General features: G+C 36.5%; 1 protein-coding gene across 1 annotated transcript in view; it reads right to left on the reverse strand.

The window, feature by feature from the left end:
* The window catches only part of CCDC172 (coiled-coil domain containing 172), a 58,100-nt gene extending 52,846 nt beyond the window's left edge, over positions 1–5,254 (reverse strand). The window contains exons 1-3 of the mRNA XM_011927823.1: positions 5,067–5,254; positions 4,589–4,732; positions 4,293–4,378 (exon numbers count right to left, since the gene is read on the reverse strand). Coding sequence (XP_011783213.1) covers positions 4,293–4,378; positions 4,589–4,667 — 165 coding nt within the window. The 5' untranslated portion in view covers positions 4,668–4,732; positions 5,067–5,254. The remainder of the gene's footprint in view (positions 1–4,292; positions 4,379–4,588; positions 4,733–5,066) is intronic.
* Positions 5,255–16,551: the final 11,297 nt, after the last annotated feature.

Consider the following 16,551-nt stretch of genomic DNA (forward strand, 5'->3'; position numbering starts at 1 on the left):
CTAACAGTTTTACTCACCGCAGTTTTTGCACTGTCAATGTGTGCATTAGCACAGTGAAAATGGCAAATGGTACCTTTGTATAGTATTATCATAAAAATAGCTTGACCTTACAAACTCCCTGAAAGTCTCTTGGGGACCCCTTTAAACTCAGAGATCACATTTTAAGAATAATACTCTAAGGTGACAACTGAGCAGAGACTTAGGCTAACCAACCATCAAGATTTGCATGGGGCTGTCCTAATGTTAGCATTAAAAGTTCCACATGATTCTACCGGGAAGATCTAAATGAAGTGAGTGTGCATGACAGAGTAACAGCTAAGGGAATCAGCATTTCAAGCAGAGGAAACAGCTAGTGCAAAGGCCTTGGGGTCAAAGAATGATTGGCATATTCAAGAAATAAACAGCCCAGTACCAAGGTTCACACCCCTATAAACCTTACTGTCCTCAGGAAGGTGAGCTACTGGACAATGCCTAATACAATAGTCAAAGGACACTCAGTGACCTCTTTTGCCTACTTCCAAGTTTTGGATAATTACTCATGACAAATATGATAAGGTTTTCTCTATAGAATTTCATGGAGAAATGGAAACAAGTTTTTTCTTTAAATGAGAACATCAAAAATTTTGAGTTTACAGTTAGGTTTATATAGTTGAAGTTGCTTGATGTTAATCCTATAATTCAGGAAGAAAGATGTTATATAATTTATTTGCCAAGTATTCATACTGTGATTTAGCAGTTGCTCAATGAATGTCTGTTGAATGAGTAACTGCCAACAACAAAATTAAATTTAGGTAGGATCTAAATTTTTTTATTAAGTTTAAAGAAAGAAAAAAGTACTTCAATTACAAAACTCCATTTCAATATTATAAATGATAATACTCTGATTTTGTTCTTTCTCTAGGAAATACAGTACTAAAGGATATGACTTTGCCTGCTGTTCTGGAGGTTTCCTAACTTTTACCAATTAAAAAAAAGAACACATACATATTGAGGTAAAGAAGTAGAAGTAAATGGGGCCAGCTTAAGTTACTTTTTTATTTCAATATAATTTTCCTTTAAAATTTTATGAAATATTCTTTTATTATTGTTATGGTGTTTACACAAGTTAAAATTGGAAACAGAAAAAGTAAACAAAATATTCACAAAATAACCTCAGATTTTTCTCCATTTACTCCCTGTTAAGGGAATATGGCATTATATTGAGTTTTATGTAATACATTTATAAAAACTAAATGTCAAAATTTTAATTATACGCCATTTTTAAAAATAGAAGAACCCCTTTTAGGCGTTTAAAAGAAACTACCAATGTTCTGTGAGTCCTTAATTTTGGTTTGCCCTGTCATCAATACTATACAACTTCTCCTCAACTATCAGAAGTTTTATGTGTATTGGTAAGCACGAATGCAAATCCAGGGCATGTTCTCATTTTTTTGTTTTCATATTACCAAACCTAACCAGGCATAGTGTAGCTGTCCAATTCATAAAGTACTCATACTATATAACCTGAGATTTTTGCAACCATATATTTTAAAAGACTCATTGAGCCCTGAAAGGCAAAGGCTATCATTCAAGTTCTAATTACATGCTATCCAGGTTTTACATAAAAGAAAAAAATGAATACTGTACTTCCCAAATGCATTTATTGACCAGAAGCAACATCCAAAATAAATGCCCCCCAAATTTTCTGAATGTATCACTGTACAATAGCACAAGCACTACTCTATTCAAATTATGTTCTATTAATAGCTTCTCCTTGTGCTGCTACTGTTTGATAAATAGGTCAATAAATGCCAAGTCAAATATTCAAGTAAATATATTTTCATTGTTATTGGCAGACATATAATTAACTCAGAATAAAAGAAACAAGAAATCAATTTAGGATTAGTTCTTCAGTTCTTCCCATTAGTCATTTGCATTATAATTGTGAATTCCACTTTTAAAATCTTTATGCACATACACATACCATCTTGACTATAATATAAATCAAACTATTTCAATCATAAATTAGTATTGTATGAAGAGTGACCCTCATATATTAATTTTATTAGTAAGATACAAATGTATTATTACCCACATATATGTGCTGGTTAAAAAGCAATGCATGCTTATGAAACTATATTAATTAGTAAGTTCAACAAATGTTTCTAAACAATGGTAGGACTTTTCTCTGTCTTCTTTCTAGCAAAAACAACTGAATCAACATTTTTTAATGTGTGTATATATCAACGAATTATATTTCCATTTGCAGACAAAACTTTGCTAACAAAGAAAATACTACAGAGTAACATTAAAAAATACGTTATATCAGGTCAACATCCTCACCAATCCAGGAAAAGTGCATTTTGTACAAAAACTTGTACAAGCAACATTTTAAAAATATTAACCTAAACAAGATACAAAACTTCAGATATATTATTATACATGAATATCATGAAGAAAAATATTTAAAATGAGCTTAAGAAATCTACTTTAATAAAATATGCTGTTATTGTTACTTTCATTATGGTAGTTTGTTTCTGAATTATATATTGTGGACAAGTCATTTACCTCTCAGTTTCCTCACTCATAAAAAGGGAATAATGATGGGGTCTCATCACAAGATTGCTGTTAGGATTAAAGGAGTTAACAGGAGAAGCATTTAGTACAGTGCCTCTGCATACAGTAAGTGTTCATATTTTGCCCATGACTTCTATTAGCTTCTAGGTACCAATCCTGAAAGTGTCTTAATTCTTTTTCAAGAAAAAGAAAGTTGCACCATAACATTCTTAGTGTTTTGCCCATACCAGCAGCTTTCAGCATTGCTGGTAGCAGCTAGTTCACCTGCTATTCACAGGCAAAACAGGAGGTAGGATCTCACTGAATAAGTTACGAATCCTATTTTAAAAGACTCTCCTTATTATCTATCAAACTATTAGCACTCATTAATTCATTCAACACACTACTGTATACTATATACTGTTAGATAACAGGCAGTGGGAATAAAAGACGGATAAGGAAAAAATTCCAGATACGTTGCTCACAAAATAGTGGGGCCTACAAACACAAATACAAGTATGTATCATTGTTTAATTTTAAAATTTTACCAAGATGTCTATGGGAAGGCTTTATTGGTGATATTTTAGCAACACCTCGAAAGAAGAGCTGAAATTTGCCGGATGGAGAAATGTTCTCTGTTTCATTCCCAAAAACTGAAAATTCCTCACAGTGATAAGTTAAAATAGACACATTTGAAGCAAACAGACTTCCTCAAACAGACTTCATATTACATGGTTCTTGTTTAGTCCATCATTGGGTACTCAATAAATATTTTTGAATAACTCTGTCCCCACCCATAGCGAGGCCTTCATTGTGACACACTTAAATAACGTTCTTAGCTTCCTAATTGTCTATTCCCATCTTCCCAATCAGAGCTCAGAAAGATCCTCCTAAAACTACCTTTTTTTTTTTAAGACAGGGTCTCGCTATGTTGCCCAGGCTGGCATTAAACTGAACAACTGTCTTCTCACCTTAGCCTCCTGAGTAACTGGAACTACAAGCATGTGCCACCATGCTAGGCTACCTAAACCCACTTTTACTGCTCCCTGATCAGAAACTTGCAATGCTTTTCTGCTATTCTCAGCTATCAGCCCTCGGCTTTGACTAGATTCCTTTCCCACTATGCGCTGCACATATTTGCCTCCTCCCTCTGTCTGGAATGCTTTTCTCCTACTACTTCCTTCTGTTTGCCTCTTCAAAATTCTACCCATCCTTCAAGAAGCCATCAGACTCTCCTGCTTCTTTTCACAATAACAGAACATTACAAACGCTGCAGGAAAAAGAAACGCTAATGGAAAAGGTATACTTCGGACGCAAGGCATGTCTAAAATGTGGTAGAGAATTTTAACACGAAAGGCAGGGGCTTGTTTGAAATTTACATGATATTGTCCTATCAACATAGCACACAAATTATTTATCATTCAAAATGTATATACTGCACCAACTACTTAATAAATAAGTACAATAATGATTCTTCTAATGACATTCTGCTCTTTTAAAATCTTAACCACCCCACAAAATGGACAATGAATTCTTCATTACCTTAGTTTATTTAGGGCTAATTCATATTAGAACTGAAGGGTGTCACTGGATTCAGAACTTTAAACATCACCAGGCACCATGGAACCAAAACAGCCAGCACAGAGTAATGTGCTTCCTACTTGAAGGACAACTGGTTAAACAGTGAAATATCCCCCAAAAGCCAAGTTAAGGCAGGCTTTTTCAAGTGATAATTAGTATGCTCTACATTTCAATACCTTAGATTCCAGCTTGATTTTCTCTTCATTCAGCTCCTCCGTTGCTTTCTTAATTTTTTCACGACATCTGGTTATTTCCGACCTCACTGTAATAAAAATTAAATCTTTAAACACGTCAGTCTTTCTAAAGTCCCCATTTTGGTGGCGTCTGACAAGCCACCTTTCAGCTGTCTTTCCCTCAGCATGGCAAGCAAGCTCCCCTAACGGCTCTGACCACTGCCTTCGGGATTTCCTTCTCCCCCAGCACCCAGCACCAGAAGACAAAAGCCCCATGCAAAGGACAGAAATACCCCGACCTTCTCGCATCAAACGGCGACTCTCCTCCGCCTGATGCTCGGTGAAGATGATGTGCTGAAACAGGGACTCCAAGCTCATCTCAGGGCCTGGCTCCTGGGATCCTTTTCTCGCCCTTAAGTATTTTATAACCAACCCTGAGGATCCTGGAAAGCAGAATAAAGAAGATGGCTTCTTCTAGAACTATTCCCAACTAGACCTGTCTCTAACTCTCTGTCGCCAGCCCAGCGAGAAGATGGAGGCCGACACCGGACGGGGCTTGAGGGGTCTGAGGGTCTAGGAACGCTGGCCGCTGCTGCCCGTTCCTGCCCTCTGCCTTTGGTTCCCGTTACAGTTTACAAACCGGGCTTTTCTCCTTCACGCCCTAAAAGGGCAGCTTCAAGGTCTGCCTTTTTCCCTGGCGGAACCCCTGACGCAGGCCGCTGTCCCTCCGTGCGTTTGTTTTTCGCTTCGGCGGCAAATAAAAATGGCGGCCAAGGCCTTGGCTTTTGAGGGCGTCTGGGCAGCAGCCATTTCTGTAGTTAGCCTTTCAATCCCAGTCCGCTCTCATTTTAGGGATAATGTCCTCAGGGTGCTCTCTGTCTTTCAACAAAATGGTACGTGCCAAGAAAATCCAGGGCCGAAACCTTCCCTACGGCTAGAGGCAGTGCTTCAGGTCGGGTCTTACCTGTGAGAACTTAAACTACGGCGGCTCATTGGGACCATCCTGTGGTGGGCAGGTTTGCCCTGGGCATGTGAACCCCAAAGGTCTTAGGCCCAATTGGAGTTGGGATGCCCAGTATCCAAGGCGCAAACACTGAATATTATAAAGTACAAAGTAACTGTGATTCTAAATATAAACTTTTACAAAGTCTTATCCTTTGACGATGGCAAAGACTGCTATAAATGTGCAATGTCTGACATTCCGCCTTAATCATTCCTTTGTAATCAGGGCATATCTTTTTTGTCTGCTTTAAAATTAATCATTGCCTTTTGTAATCAAGCTGCAGTAATATTAACGCTTCAATATCTGCGCAATATGTGTCAGAGACCAAAGTGGTTGCTAATTAAAGCTTAAACATGAAAGGCACCTTTGGGACTTTTGCGTGGGATTTTTAAATCGAAAATTAAAATATTTTTAGTTTTAGTAGGTTGAAATATTGACATTATAATAAACATTTGACTTTATTTCTGAATGTAAAATTGGCATTGGTTGAACTTTTAAAAGTAATTTGTTATTAGAATGTATTTAAAATTAAATAAAATAAACATTTGACTTTATTTCTGAAGGTAAAATTGACATTGGTTGAACTTTAAAAAGTAACTTGTTAGAATGTATTTAAAATTAAGTGAAATAAGGTAAATGTTAATTCTGTCACATCACAATAGGCTTAATTAATATTTCATTAATGCTGCAGTCTAATCAGTTATACATTTTAACCTATTTCAAATTTCTGCCTTAATTTCCATCAAGCTGTTGATGCATAAAACTTAATTCTTTGACTTTATTTTAAAAGAATGAATACTGAAAAGTAACAAAGAAGAAAAGAACTGCCCATAATCATGTCATTTAGAAGTACATATTAGCATTTTACCAATTCCCTTCCAGGTAACCCTCCTCACTCTTCATTTTTCCTTTATAAACTTGAAATTATTGTGAATCAGTAATAATAATAATTTATTATTGATTATTTGCTAGGCTCTATTTTGAACACTCTGTATCCTTTTGAGATGATTTTTGCTGTCCCCTTCATAGCATAGTTGAGGAAACTGAGGCACGGAACAATTAAGCATATTGCCATAGTTGTGTACTTCATATATGGCAGTGAGAACTGAAACCAAGAAATCTGGAATCAGAAGCCACGAATTTAATTTGGGATTCTGCTCTTTTTTCCTCTTATTACATCCCAGACATTTTCCCATTTCATTAAAAACTCTTCATAAATATATTTTTATAACTTCATAATCCTCCATCATAGAGAGGCATGTGTAAAATTTAGATGTACCAAAATAAATTTTACTCTTTATCTGTTCAAGGGTGAAAACAAAGCTTAAATTGTGGTTTGAACCATTTTCTTTGAGCACTTGTTTGGAGGCTTATAAACTGTACCACAGCGGCCATCAAAGGAAAGGGCTTCCAGAAGATAAGTTATATTACTAATTAATATCACTCCCTTCAGAATTATTTCCCATGGACTTGCACAAGCAACGTCCTCACAAGGAGGCTGGTTTTCAAAAGCATGCTTCTATTTAACATTCCAATTTTATTAGTTACACTCAAATTCACATATATTATTTAACGTGCTCTTTCTATGCTGAAACTTGGCAGAGTAGAATTTGGGCAGGTCTTTGGGGAGTTCAGTTGCCTCACTTACACAGGAGTATGAAAGAAAGAGCTGCTGGAAATTCAAGAAAGCGGGTATGGGGAGAAATGGCTTCTTCATCTTCTGCAGTCATCTTGGCATACCAGAATATTTAGGTGCTTTTAAATCCAAAGCTACACTCTTCTTAGAGTTAACCATACATGTTACCAGGAATTTTACATTTTATTTTGTTTGTTGAAGCAAATATGATTTATATGAGCTCACAACACAAAATTTAAGTGTCCTATAATAATAAAAGTGACATATTAAGATAATTAAAAATATTGTCGTTGTGTATCTAGGTTTATTTATACATTTTCTGTAGTGTTAAGAAAGTTTTTCTTATAGATATCCATGCTCATTACATTTTATAATGTTCAGGGCAAGAGTAGCATTACTTAAATTTATGCCAAATAAAAATGGTATACAATGTGGTAAAACTTGGGCATACAGTTTTCTGAAAATGTGCCTTATAAGTCAAAAAAAAGAGATGATTCATTCAACAACTGTTTAATGAGTTTCTGCTATTCATTCAACATATATTATTGAGCATCTCCTATGTGCCATATTAGAGAAAAAACAACAAGATTTAATAAAACAGAGCTATATAAAAAAGTATTTTTCTTCCCCCAGATATTTCTAACCTCACTGGAGAATTATTATATTTTTTAGCATTTTGGCAGCCGTATAAACCACTGCTTTCAGATGTTTCAACAGATGTTCTTTAGAAGGAAGGCCAATTATTTGCATTGTAATACACAGATATGATTCTCAGATCTACACCTTCCATCTGTACATGTTTCATTGAATTGCATACCTATGGAATATAACAGCTGATATCACTCATTGTTTCTCACCTTCAGACTTTTGTTCATAATAACACTAGCACCTGGGTTATTGAGCCATTGATAATTGCTTTGCTAGAAGGCCTTATATAAGACTATACTGCTCTTGTGATTTAAAATGTATTTCCTCTCCTTTCCTAGATTGATGACTTCCCTAAGTTCTAAACCAGGCTTGCAAATACACACTAGCCCAGGGCATATATATTGCAATGGAAATAAGAAAAGTAATTCATTTATTTTATGTTTTGTCTTAGGGCATCTGCCACAAAGAAAAAAAAATTATGTGGGTTCAACCAAGTTTAACAATCATTTATTGAGGATCTACTAAGTGTAAAATTCTCTGCTGGGTACTATGGGGAATACAAAGTTGAAAAGATACAGACCCTACTCTCCTGGAAGTGATAGTCTACCAAATGGGACATAGTGCGCACAAATAACTCCAAGGCGTGCTGTGTTTAAGAGACACAGTATGCACAAATAACACCAAGACATGCTGCGTTTAAGAGCATCACTCTTGTGCTTTGGGAATATAGGGGATGGAGTGAGAAGAAGTCTGACGTGGGTGATCTAGGAAGACTATCAGTAGGATATAAAATATGAGCTGAGTTTTAAAGGAGGGTGGTACTTTAACAAATATAAAGTAATGGAGAAAAAGAGCAGAATGTTGGATGGGATCAACAGTTGGATGATGTTTAACATGTTTATATATGTGTTGGAGGACTACTTAATGTTTGTGATCAGGTAAGTGATGGGTCAGAGTTGTTTTATGCAGTCTATTCATGGCAGGAAGTTAGAAGCACTAAAAAGAAAGAGACTAATGGGTTGATGGGTGCAGCAAACCACCATGGCACATGTATACCTATGTAACAAACCTGCATTTTCTGCACATGTATCCCAGAACTTACAGTATAATTTTTAAAAAAGAGACTAACATGTAGCATGTGTTGAATAGCTCACTGGCAAAGTCCATTCAGGATGCTATAACAAAATGACATAAACTAAACAGCTTAAAAACAGTGGAAATGTATTACTTATAGTTCGGGGGGCTATGAAGTCCAAGATCAAGGTGCCAGTGAATTCAATGTCTGGGGAGGGCCCATTTCCTTGTCCATAGAAAGGGTATTACTGTATCTTCACATGGTGGGAGGAGCTAGCTAGCATTTTGCCGTCTCTTTTATAAGGACACCAATCCTAATCATGAGGTCCCTGCCCTCACAACCTAATCACCTTCCAAAAGCCTCACCCCTGAATACCATCACCTTAAGAGTTGGGATTTCAGCATATGAATTTGGTGTGGGGATGACACAAACATTCAGGCTATAGCCCTTGCTATGAGACAATAACCATCTGAGACTTTGACGTGTATTAATTCTTTTAATTGACCCAACAACCATAAGAGATTAATGCTTTTATTATTTTGGAGACTGAGGAGACATAGCCAAGTAACTTCTCTAAGGTCACATATAGTAGCTAGGAAGCAGCAGAATGAGAACTTGAATCCTGATGGTCTCTTAAAGCAAAGGCCTTAACCACCTCCCTTTACTGCCTCTAAAAACTAGAGGCAGGAGAAAATAAGACGATTTAAGTAGCTGTGTTTTGTTTCAAGGTAGATATATTTAAAAAAAATGCTTATTACCAACAAATTAATATTTTTTCTAAAGAAATTTCAGACTTCTAGAATTTGGATTAGTAATGCAGTGTATTCATAATGAATTAAAATAAGATGTGATTTAAGGAAAAATAATTGAAACCAGGTTCTGCCTTGTTATAAATGCTTATTCCACCAACCTAATACATAAAGCAAAAAATGCAATTCATATGCAAAATATTATATTTGTTTCCTAATATTTATATGTTTCCTGAGGCTGCTATAACAAAGTACCACAACTGAGTGTTTTAGAACAGAAATTTATTCTCTCACAGCTCTGGAGACTGAAAGTCTAAAATCAAGGTGTCAGCTCAGTTGGTTCTCAGTGGGTGCTCTTAAGGAGAATATTCCTTGCCTCTTCCCAGCTTCCGGTGCTTGCTGGTCATCCCTAGCATTCTTTGGCTTATAGACAGTCACTCCAATCTTAGTGTCTGTTGTCATTTGGAATTCTCCCTGTATGTCTCTGTCTCTTTCTCTCTTCTCTTCTCTTTATAAGGACACCAGTCACATGGGATAAAGGGCCTGCACTAATCCAGCATGACCTCATGTTAACTACCTATATCTGAAAATGAACCTGTTTCCAAATACGGTCATGTTTGGATGTACAGGGACTGTTCAAGTTAGGACTTCAACATTTTCTTTGGGGAACATAAGTCAATCCACAACCAACCTTAAAAGATAAGTTGCGGGAAATAGATATGATTTTAAACAAAATTTTAAGCAAGACTGATTTATTTCTATTATGGTCAAAGCATTTTTAGTGATTTAAGGGACTGTAGAAAACATCTTGCACAATTCTTTTCTTTTATAGGTGTTAACATAAAGCCAGGGAGGTTGGTAAATTTCCCCAGTGTTGTACATGCAGTTAATATCAGAGCTAGGTCTAGAACCCCCACCTATAATTTTTCCGTTCCAACGAAAGATATTTTTTGTTCACCAGTGGTTTTGAACTACTTCAATTAAAGTAACTCCTCTTTAGTCTGTTTTCTATACTGAACTTTCTTATAAGAGTTTGAAGAAATGGTATAAAACCAGGGTAAAGAGCTGGCCTGGAGCAATTCATCCTCCACAGGGACCCTTCCCCATTAAGGAGATTAGGGAGATGATAATATTACTAGACAGACAGATAGATAGAGATATTGAGAAAAACACATGAATGCATACATATATACATACATATATACACACAAACATGTATGATAAAATGATATATAGAGAGATATAAATGCTTAAAAGCATCCATTTTATCTTCAGTATTATACTTCTACATAAAAATGAAGGCAAATGGTCAATTCTTAATCACTGATTAAGAAACGCAATCTCTTTTTGGTCATGAAATGCATTGCAGGAAGAAATTCCATTCACTTTAGGAATCATTAAGTATCAAAATATTTGGAAGAAAAATCTGCAGTGTACCTGGTGAGCTTGGATTTTTACATTGTCAGAGCCCAGAGCCCAGCACAGGAGCCAGGAAGGCTATCTCAGGTCCTGTAGCCAAGACAGTAGATTGTCAGCCCCAGAAAACAAAAATAAAACAAAACTTGGAAAACAAAATTCTCTACTGTGTGTAATTCATTTGTTTATTCAATAAATATTTATTGGGTATATACTATATGTACAGTAAGTAAGAATTTGGCATTACAAGGATGAATAAGACAAGGAGCTTAAAATCTAGTTGTTATCAAGTTGTAGTTTACATGACAATGGAGTGGTTTGAGATTGTTATATAAGAATAATTAAAAGATAATTTTAAGACAGTATTTTAGTCATTAAATAAGTAATGACAGTTAATCATTATTTGTCTACCTAATTAATACATGATTACTTACCCAGTAAATAATTGACTCTTAGTTGTTGAGTAGGTCTAAGCTTAAACCAACAGTTAACATATTCTACTCTGTCTAATCACGTATCACAATTTCTATGAATGAAGATTTCTCTTAATTTAAGTGAATTAGTCACACCAACTATTTGGAAATTTGGGATAAATTGCAATATTTCTATTACTTTCTATGAATTATTTACAGTGACTGGACAGTTTGAAAAATATTTAATGTACATATACCCATATATGCATAGATAGAGTGAACCATAATTCTGTTTCTTAAAACACTTTGCTAAATTGCTCATTTATCAGAATAAAACTACTTTATGCTGTCAATGTTTGAAATGACTTTAGTGGCCTTAGTACAATAGTATTGCATTATAAAAACCAGACACTGCCATTATTTTCCCGCCAGGATGTCATAGACAGTTCAAAATGTTTTATCATAGTTTACATGGCTCATAAACCTTATCTTTTATTTGACATTGCAGGTGTGCTGTTAATAGAATGCAGAAAACCCCTTAAGAAGCTTAAAGAAAATAATTAATTAGCATTTAGATAAAAGAGCTCACTAAGAAACATTTTAAACAGAAAATAAGCTGATTATTTCATAGGTAATAGTAAGCAGTTCTGGAAAAGAGCTAAATGGAATGAATAAAAAGTGGAAGGAATTGAAATTATCTGAAGACACATAAGGAAATATTGCAAAATTCTAGAATTACTGAATACGTGTATATGTCATCATTTGAAATTTAACCATCTTATAATTTTGTGCTCATTATATCTCATTATTTTGCTTCCAAAATGTGTACATGCACAGGTTTCGTAAGCCATTAGACAATCTATCCTTTCCTTTTTCAAGGTGTTAAGACAGAGAAAAAAGCAGGAAATGGGCTGAGATCCCACACTGTTTTGTACCATAGCCCCAAGTGAATAAATGCAAGGATTGTGCATGAAGGATCCAAACACTCATAAAAAAGATTCATGGTGATATTCTTAGAAGAAATTAATAAAACCTAAGAGAACTTGTCAGAAAAATGTCCTGAAGATGATTTTATTTCAGTAATTGTTGTATTTTAAATGCTTTCATTTTCTTTTGTGATGTCTTTCATCTTACTTGCAGTTATTATTACTCATAAAATATGATATTTTGGTCCAGAAGGCTGTAACTGTAAATGAGACATAATATTCTCATCTAGGAGTAGATCAGGGGATTCAAATCTCCTGCTTCACCGTGTAAGCTGATTACCACAGAGGTCAGAAAGCTAGTTTCCACTTCCTTTAAGTGCCAGCTGTGATATTTAATGTAACCAACCAGACACCCTTTTTTCTTTTTTTCAGTCCCAGCCTCTGATTGGCAGCCTGTCTCAGTGGTTTGTAAGATGGATTAGGAATTCCATGCTTTGACAGTTGTGTTAGGGCTTGAGGGTGAGTCTGTGAGGAGTGACCACAAACATCTTTTAGTGTTTATTGGAGATCTATTGTGTGCCAGGTCCTGTGCCTCAACAATGAACAAGATAAATGAGCTCTCAGAACTCAAAGAGCCTGCAGGAGCAACAGGAAACAAGGCTTATTAGTTCATTCTCACGCTGCTAATAAAAACATACCTGAGACTGGGTAATTTATAAAGGAATGAAGTTTAAGTAACTCACAGTTCAGCATGATTAGAAAGGCCTCAGGAAACTTACAATCATGGTGAAAGGGGAAGCAAACACCTCCTTCTTCATATGGTGGCAGGGAGAAGAAGAATGAGTGACCAGCCTAGGGGGAAGCCCCTTATAAAACAATCAGAACTGCTGAGAACTCACTCACTATCATGAGAATAACATGAGAGTAACCGCCCCCATGATTCAATTATCTCTACCTGGTCCCTCCCATGACACATGGGGATTGTGGGAACTATAATTCAAGATGATATTTGGGTGGGGACACAGCCAAACCACATCATTCTGCCCCTGGCCCCTCCCAAATCTCATATCCTCACATTCATTAACTCACACTCATTAATTCAATACAAATGGAGTAAGTGTAGGTATAAATATAACAGCATAGAACGGAGACCTGCTGTGAATGATGTGAACCACACACTTATGCTTCACAGTCTCTCAGGCTGGAAGAACTTGCAGAGCAGAGAGGAAGCCAGTGGAATTGGGGCACAGATGGGGTTGTCAAAAGGGTCAGATCATGCAGGGCCTTGAAGGCAAAAGAAGGAGTTTGGATTTTATTCAAATGCAGTGGAGGGCCATAAAAGGGTTACGTGGGAGGAACGGTTGCATTTTAAGAATAAGAAGATGACAACTGTGCACTGGTCCCTTGGTGGAAGAGTGGCCGCACATCACAGTGGACTGACTGGAGTGTGTCCACCTGGGGTCCAGGGCTCATCCTTGGTGGAAGAGTGGCCACACATCACAGTGGACTGGCTGGAGTGTGTGCACCTGGGTCCGGGGCTCATCCTTGGTGGAAGAGTGGCCACACATCACAGTGGACTGGCTGGAGTGTGTGCACCTGGGTCCAGGGCTCATTTGGCTGATAACTAGCTATGTGACCTAGAACAAGTCATTGACTCTCTTTCTCCCTTATTTTACTTGTTTTCAAATGGGGATAGGAGAGGCAGAGTAAAAGAAAGGGAGTAAATGGGAGAGAGGAAAGAAAAAAAATAAAAACAATACTTACAGATGGAAATTTCAGATAGTAAATTGGAAAAGAAAATCCAAAAACTAAGAATTTAGTAATACAATCCTTTAAGCAAAAAGGAGTCACCTCACTTCACTCTTTGGAAAAGCCCCAGACAGGACACATGGAAAAGAATCTAGAAATGTATCAGGATCATTGCCTTTGGTTAAGAATCAATATCAGGGTCTTAGGGAAGAAAAATTCAAGATTTCTGCCAGAATTCTCTCTGTATCTTTCAGATTTCATCGTATGTAAGTGTGTACACAATAGAAATTCACTGTACACCCATTCTATCTGTAAATATATTGAAATGCTCTCACACAGATTGGCAAATAATTGCTTCCCAGTCCTCCAAGACCAACCCTCATCACTCTGGTTGTTCATTAATGTCTTATGGCTGCTGTAACAAATCACCAACTTCGTGGCTTAAAATAATACAACGTGTGATCTCATAGTTATGCAGGTCAGAAGTCTGAAATAGGTCCTTGTAAGCTAAAATCAAACTGCTGCTAGTCTTTCTGGAGGCTCTGACAGGCAATTCCTTTCCTTGTCTTTTCCAGATTGTAAAAGCTGCCCACATCCCTTAGCTCCTGGCCTCTTCCTTCTTTAAGCCAGCAATATAACATTCTCAAATCTCTCTGCTGCTCTGACACTTCCACTTCCCTCTTAGAAAGACCCTCATGATCCCATTGGGCCCACCCAGATAATCCAGGACAATCTCGCCATCTCAAAATCCTTAATTTAATCACATCTTCAAAGTCCCTCTTGCTAGGTAAGGTGGCATGTTCACAGGTTCCAGGGATTAAGATGCAGATATCTTTGGGGGCCATTATTCAGTCCACCACAGTGGTTACACACTTTAAATATTGTATTTGAGTATATACAATAAACTACATAGAATTCTCATAAAAGTTTGTCACAGTCAAAAGGTGAAATATGAAAGGAAAGAATCTGAGTTATATATAAAAAACATTAAAAATAGGTCCATGTCTCAAGAACTTTCTGGAACACTATAGACCTTTAATTCCCTCCTCTACTTTAATAGTTACCAGTACCAAATGGATGAAATAGTTTAAAGCAGAAAAGAGTTGGGAAAAGACAGAAAAAAGGAAGAAAGAATGGAAGTATCACTTGTAAATCCCAATCTTCTGTCAGTCCTCCAGAGAAGAGGATAGAGGATATAGATCCTGGCAAGAACAAGAAGAGATTCCAGAATCTATCCAAATGATTCCAGCGAGGACAAGAAAACACTCCAGAAACTGATAGTGAGTTTGTATTAGGTAATCACTAAACCTTCCAGAGTCAACTGTCTCCTAATCTAGAATATTAAAGGAAAAGAATGTGGAAAAATAATGATCAAAGGAATTAATGACAGTTTGAACGTCCTCTGCAATTAAATGCCCATGGGACTGATTTGATGAGGTTTGGAGATAGCTAATCTAACATAGTTTATCAGCTCTTGGAGGGCAGTGAGTTCTCTGCTGAGACTCATCATATTTGATGGGTCTTTGTATATCAAACAGTGGTGTGTATGTAATGGGAGTAAATATCCTGACATAAAATCCAGGAGCCACCATCAAATGGTAGCTTCATGAGGCGGTCTTGGGCACACCACTGATTCCCAGCACCTAGAACAGTATCAGGAAAATAGCAATTTCCCAATAACTCTGTGTTGAATGAATGACTAAAGGAAAATGAATGTATGAAAGGGTTAGCATGAGCAATAGTTTTTGGTCTAAACAATGAACATTTAAGTGTTCATTTTAATAACTAGAAAATGCTAGAAACCAATACTGATTTCAGTGTATTGGCATTGTGATACACTGTATCAAATCCTAAGTGAGCCAAAGAATTTAAAAGCCTATATTCCTGTCTGTAAATATGATTGCCAAGATTTAGCAAATAAAAATACAGAATTTCCAGTTAAATTTGAATGTCAGGTCTACAATGAATAAGTTTTTAGTGTAAGTTTGTCCCAAATACTGCATGGCAACCTATCTATAATGTCATATTGTATTGTATTTTAGATAAATTATAATTTCGTAAAGATACTAGCTTTGTAATGATGGCATTCTTAAGGAAGATAAAAGAGGTGCTTTCACTAGCTTGTATTCAAGGTGGGGGTACGTAGGAGAAGGTGGAGACCTGCTGTGTTGTATTGTGCTGTTTTAAAAGCATGCTTTTCTGTGAGCCAGGGCCCACGGAGGAGGAACTGAAATTTAGCTTCTCATAAATTCTGCAGAGCTACCAGGGAACAGTAATCAGCAAGGATAAAATCTGCAGGGAAGGTCAGTGAGGCAGGTAAGAGCTGCTGCATCCATATTACCTAAAACACACAAAACTCCACAAAACAGGACTAGAAAAGCAAGCAAGGGTGGAAGGCAAGAATCATCCCATGACAGTAGTGTTAGATTGCCTGTAGGAAAAAACAAAAAAACCCTTGTCAGCCCCAACAGCCACTTTAATTGTATGTGCATGTTGTACTAGCTTAGTCAGTAAAATAAGAGTTGAGCATGTTCTATGTACTTTGTGGTCTCTCTTCATAATATCCTGCTGCTGTCAAAGTAATTCACTATTTTTCCTAGGAAAGGCATGGTGTTGCTGTGTTCATTTGTGCCTGATCCAAAGAACC

This window comes from Colobus angolensis, unplaced genomic scaffold (assembly GCF_000951035.1).
Source record: "Colobus angolensis palliatus isolate OR3802 unplaced genomic scaffold, Cang.pa_1.0 Scaffold75, whole genome shotgun sequence".
In the NCBI taxonomy this organism is placed as follows: domain Eukaryota; kingdom Metazoa; phylum Chordata; class Mammalia; order Primates; family Cercopithecidae; genus Colobus; species Colobus angolensis.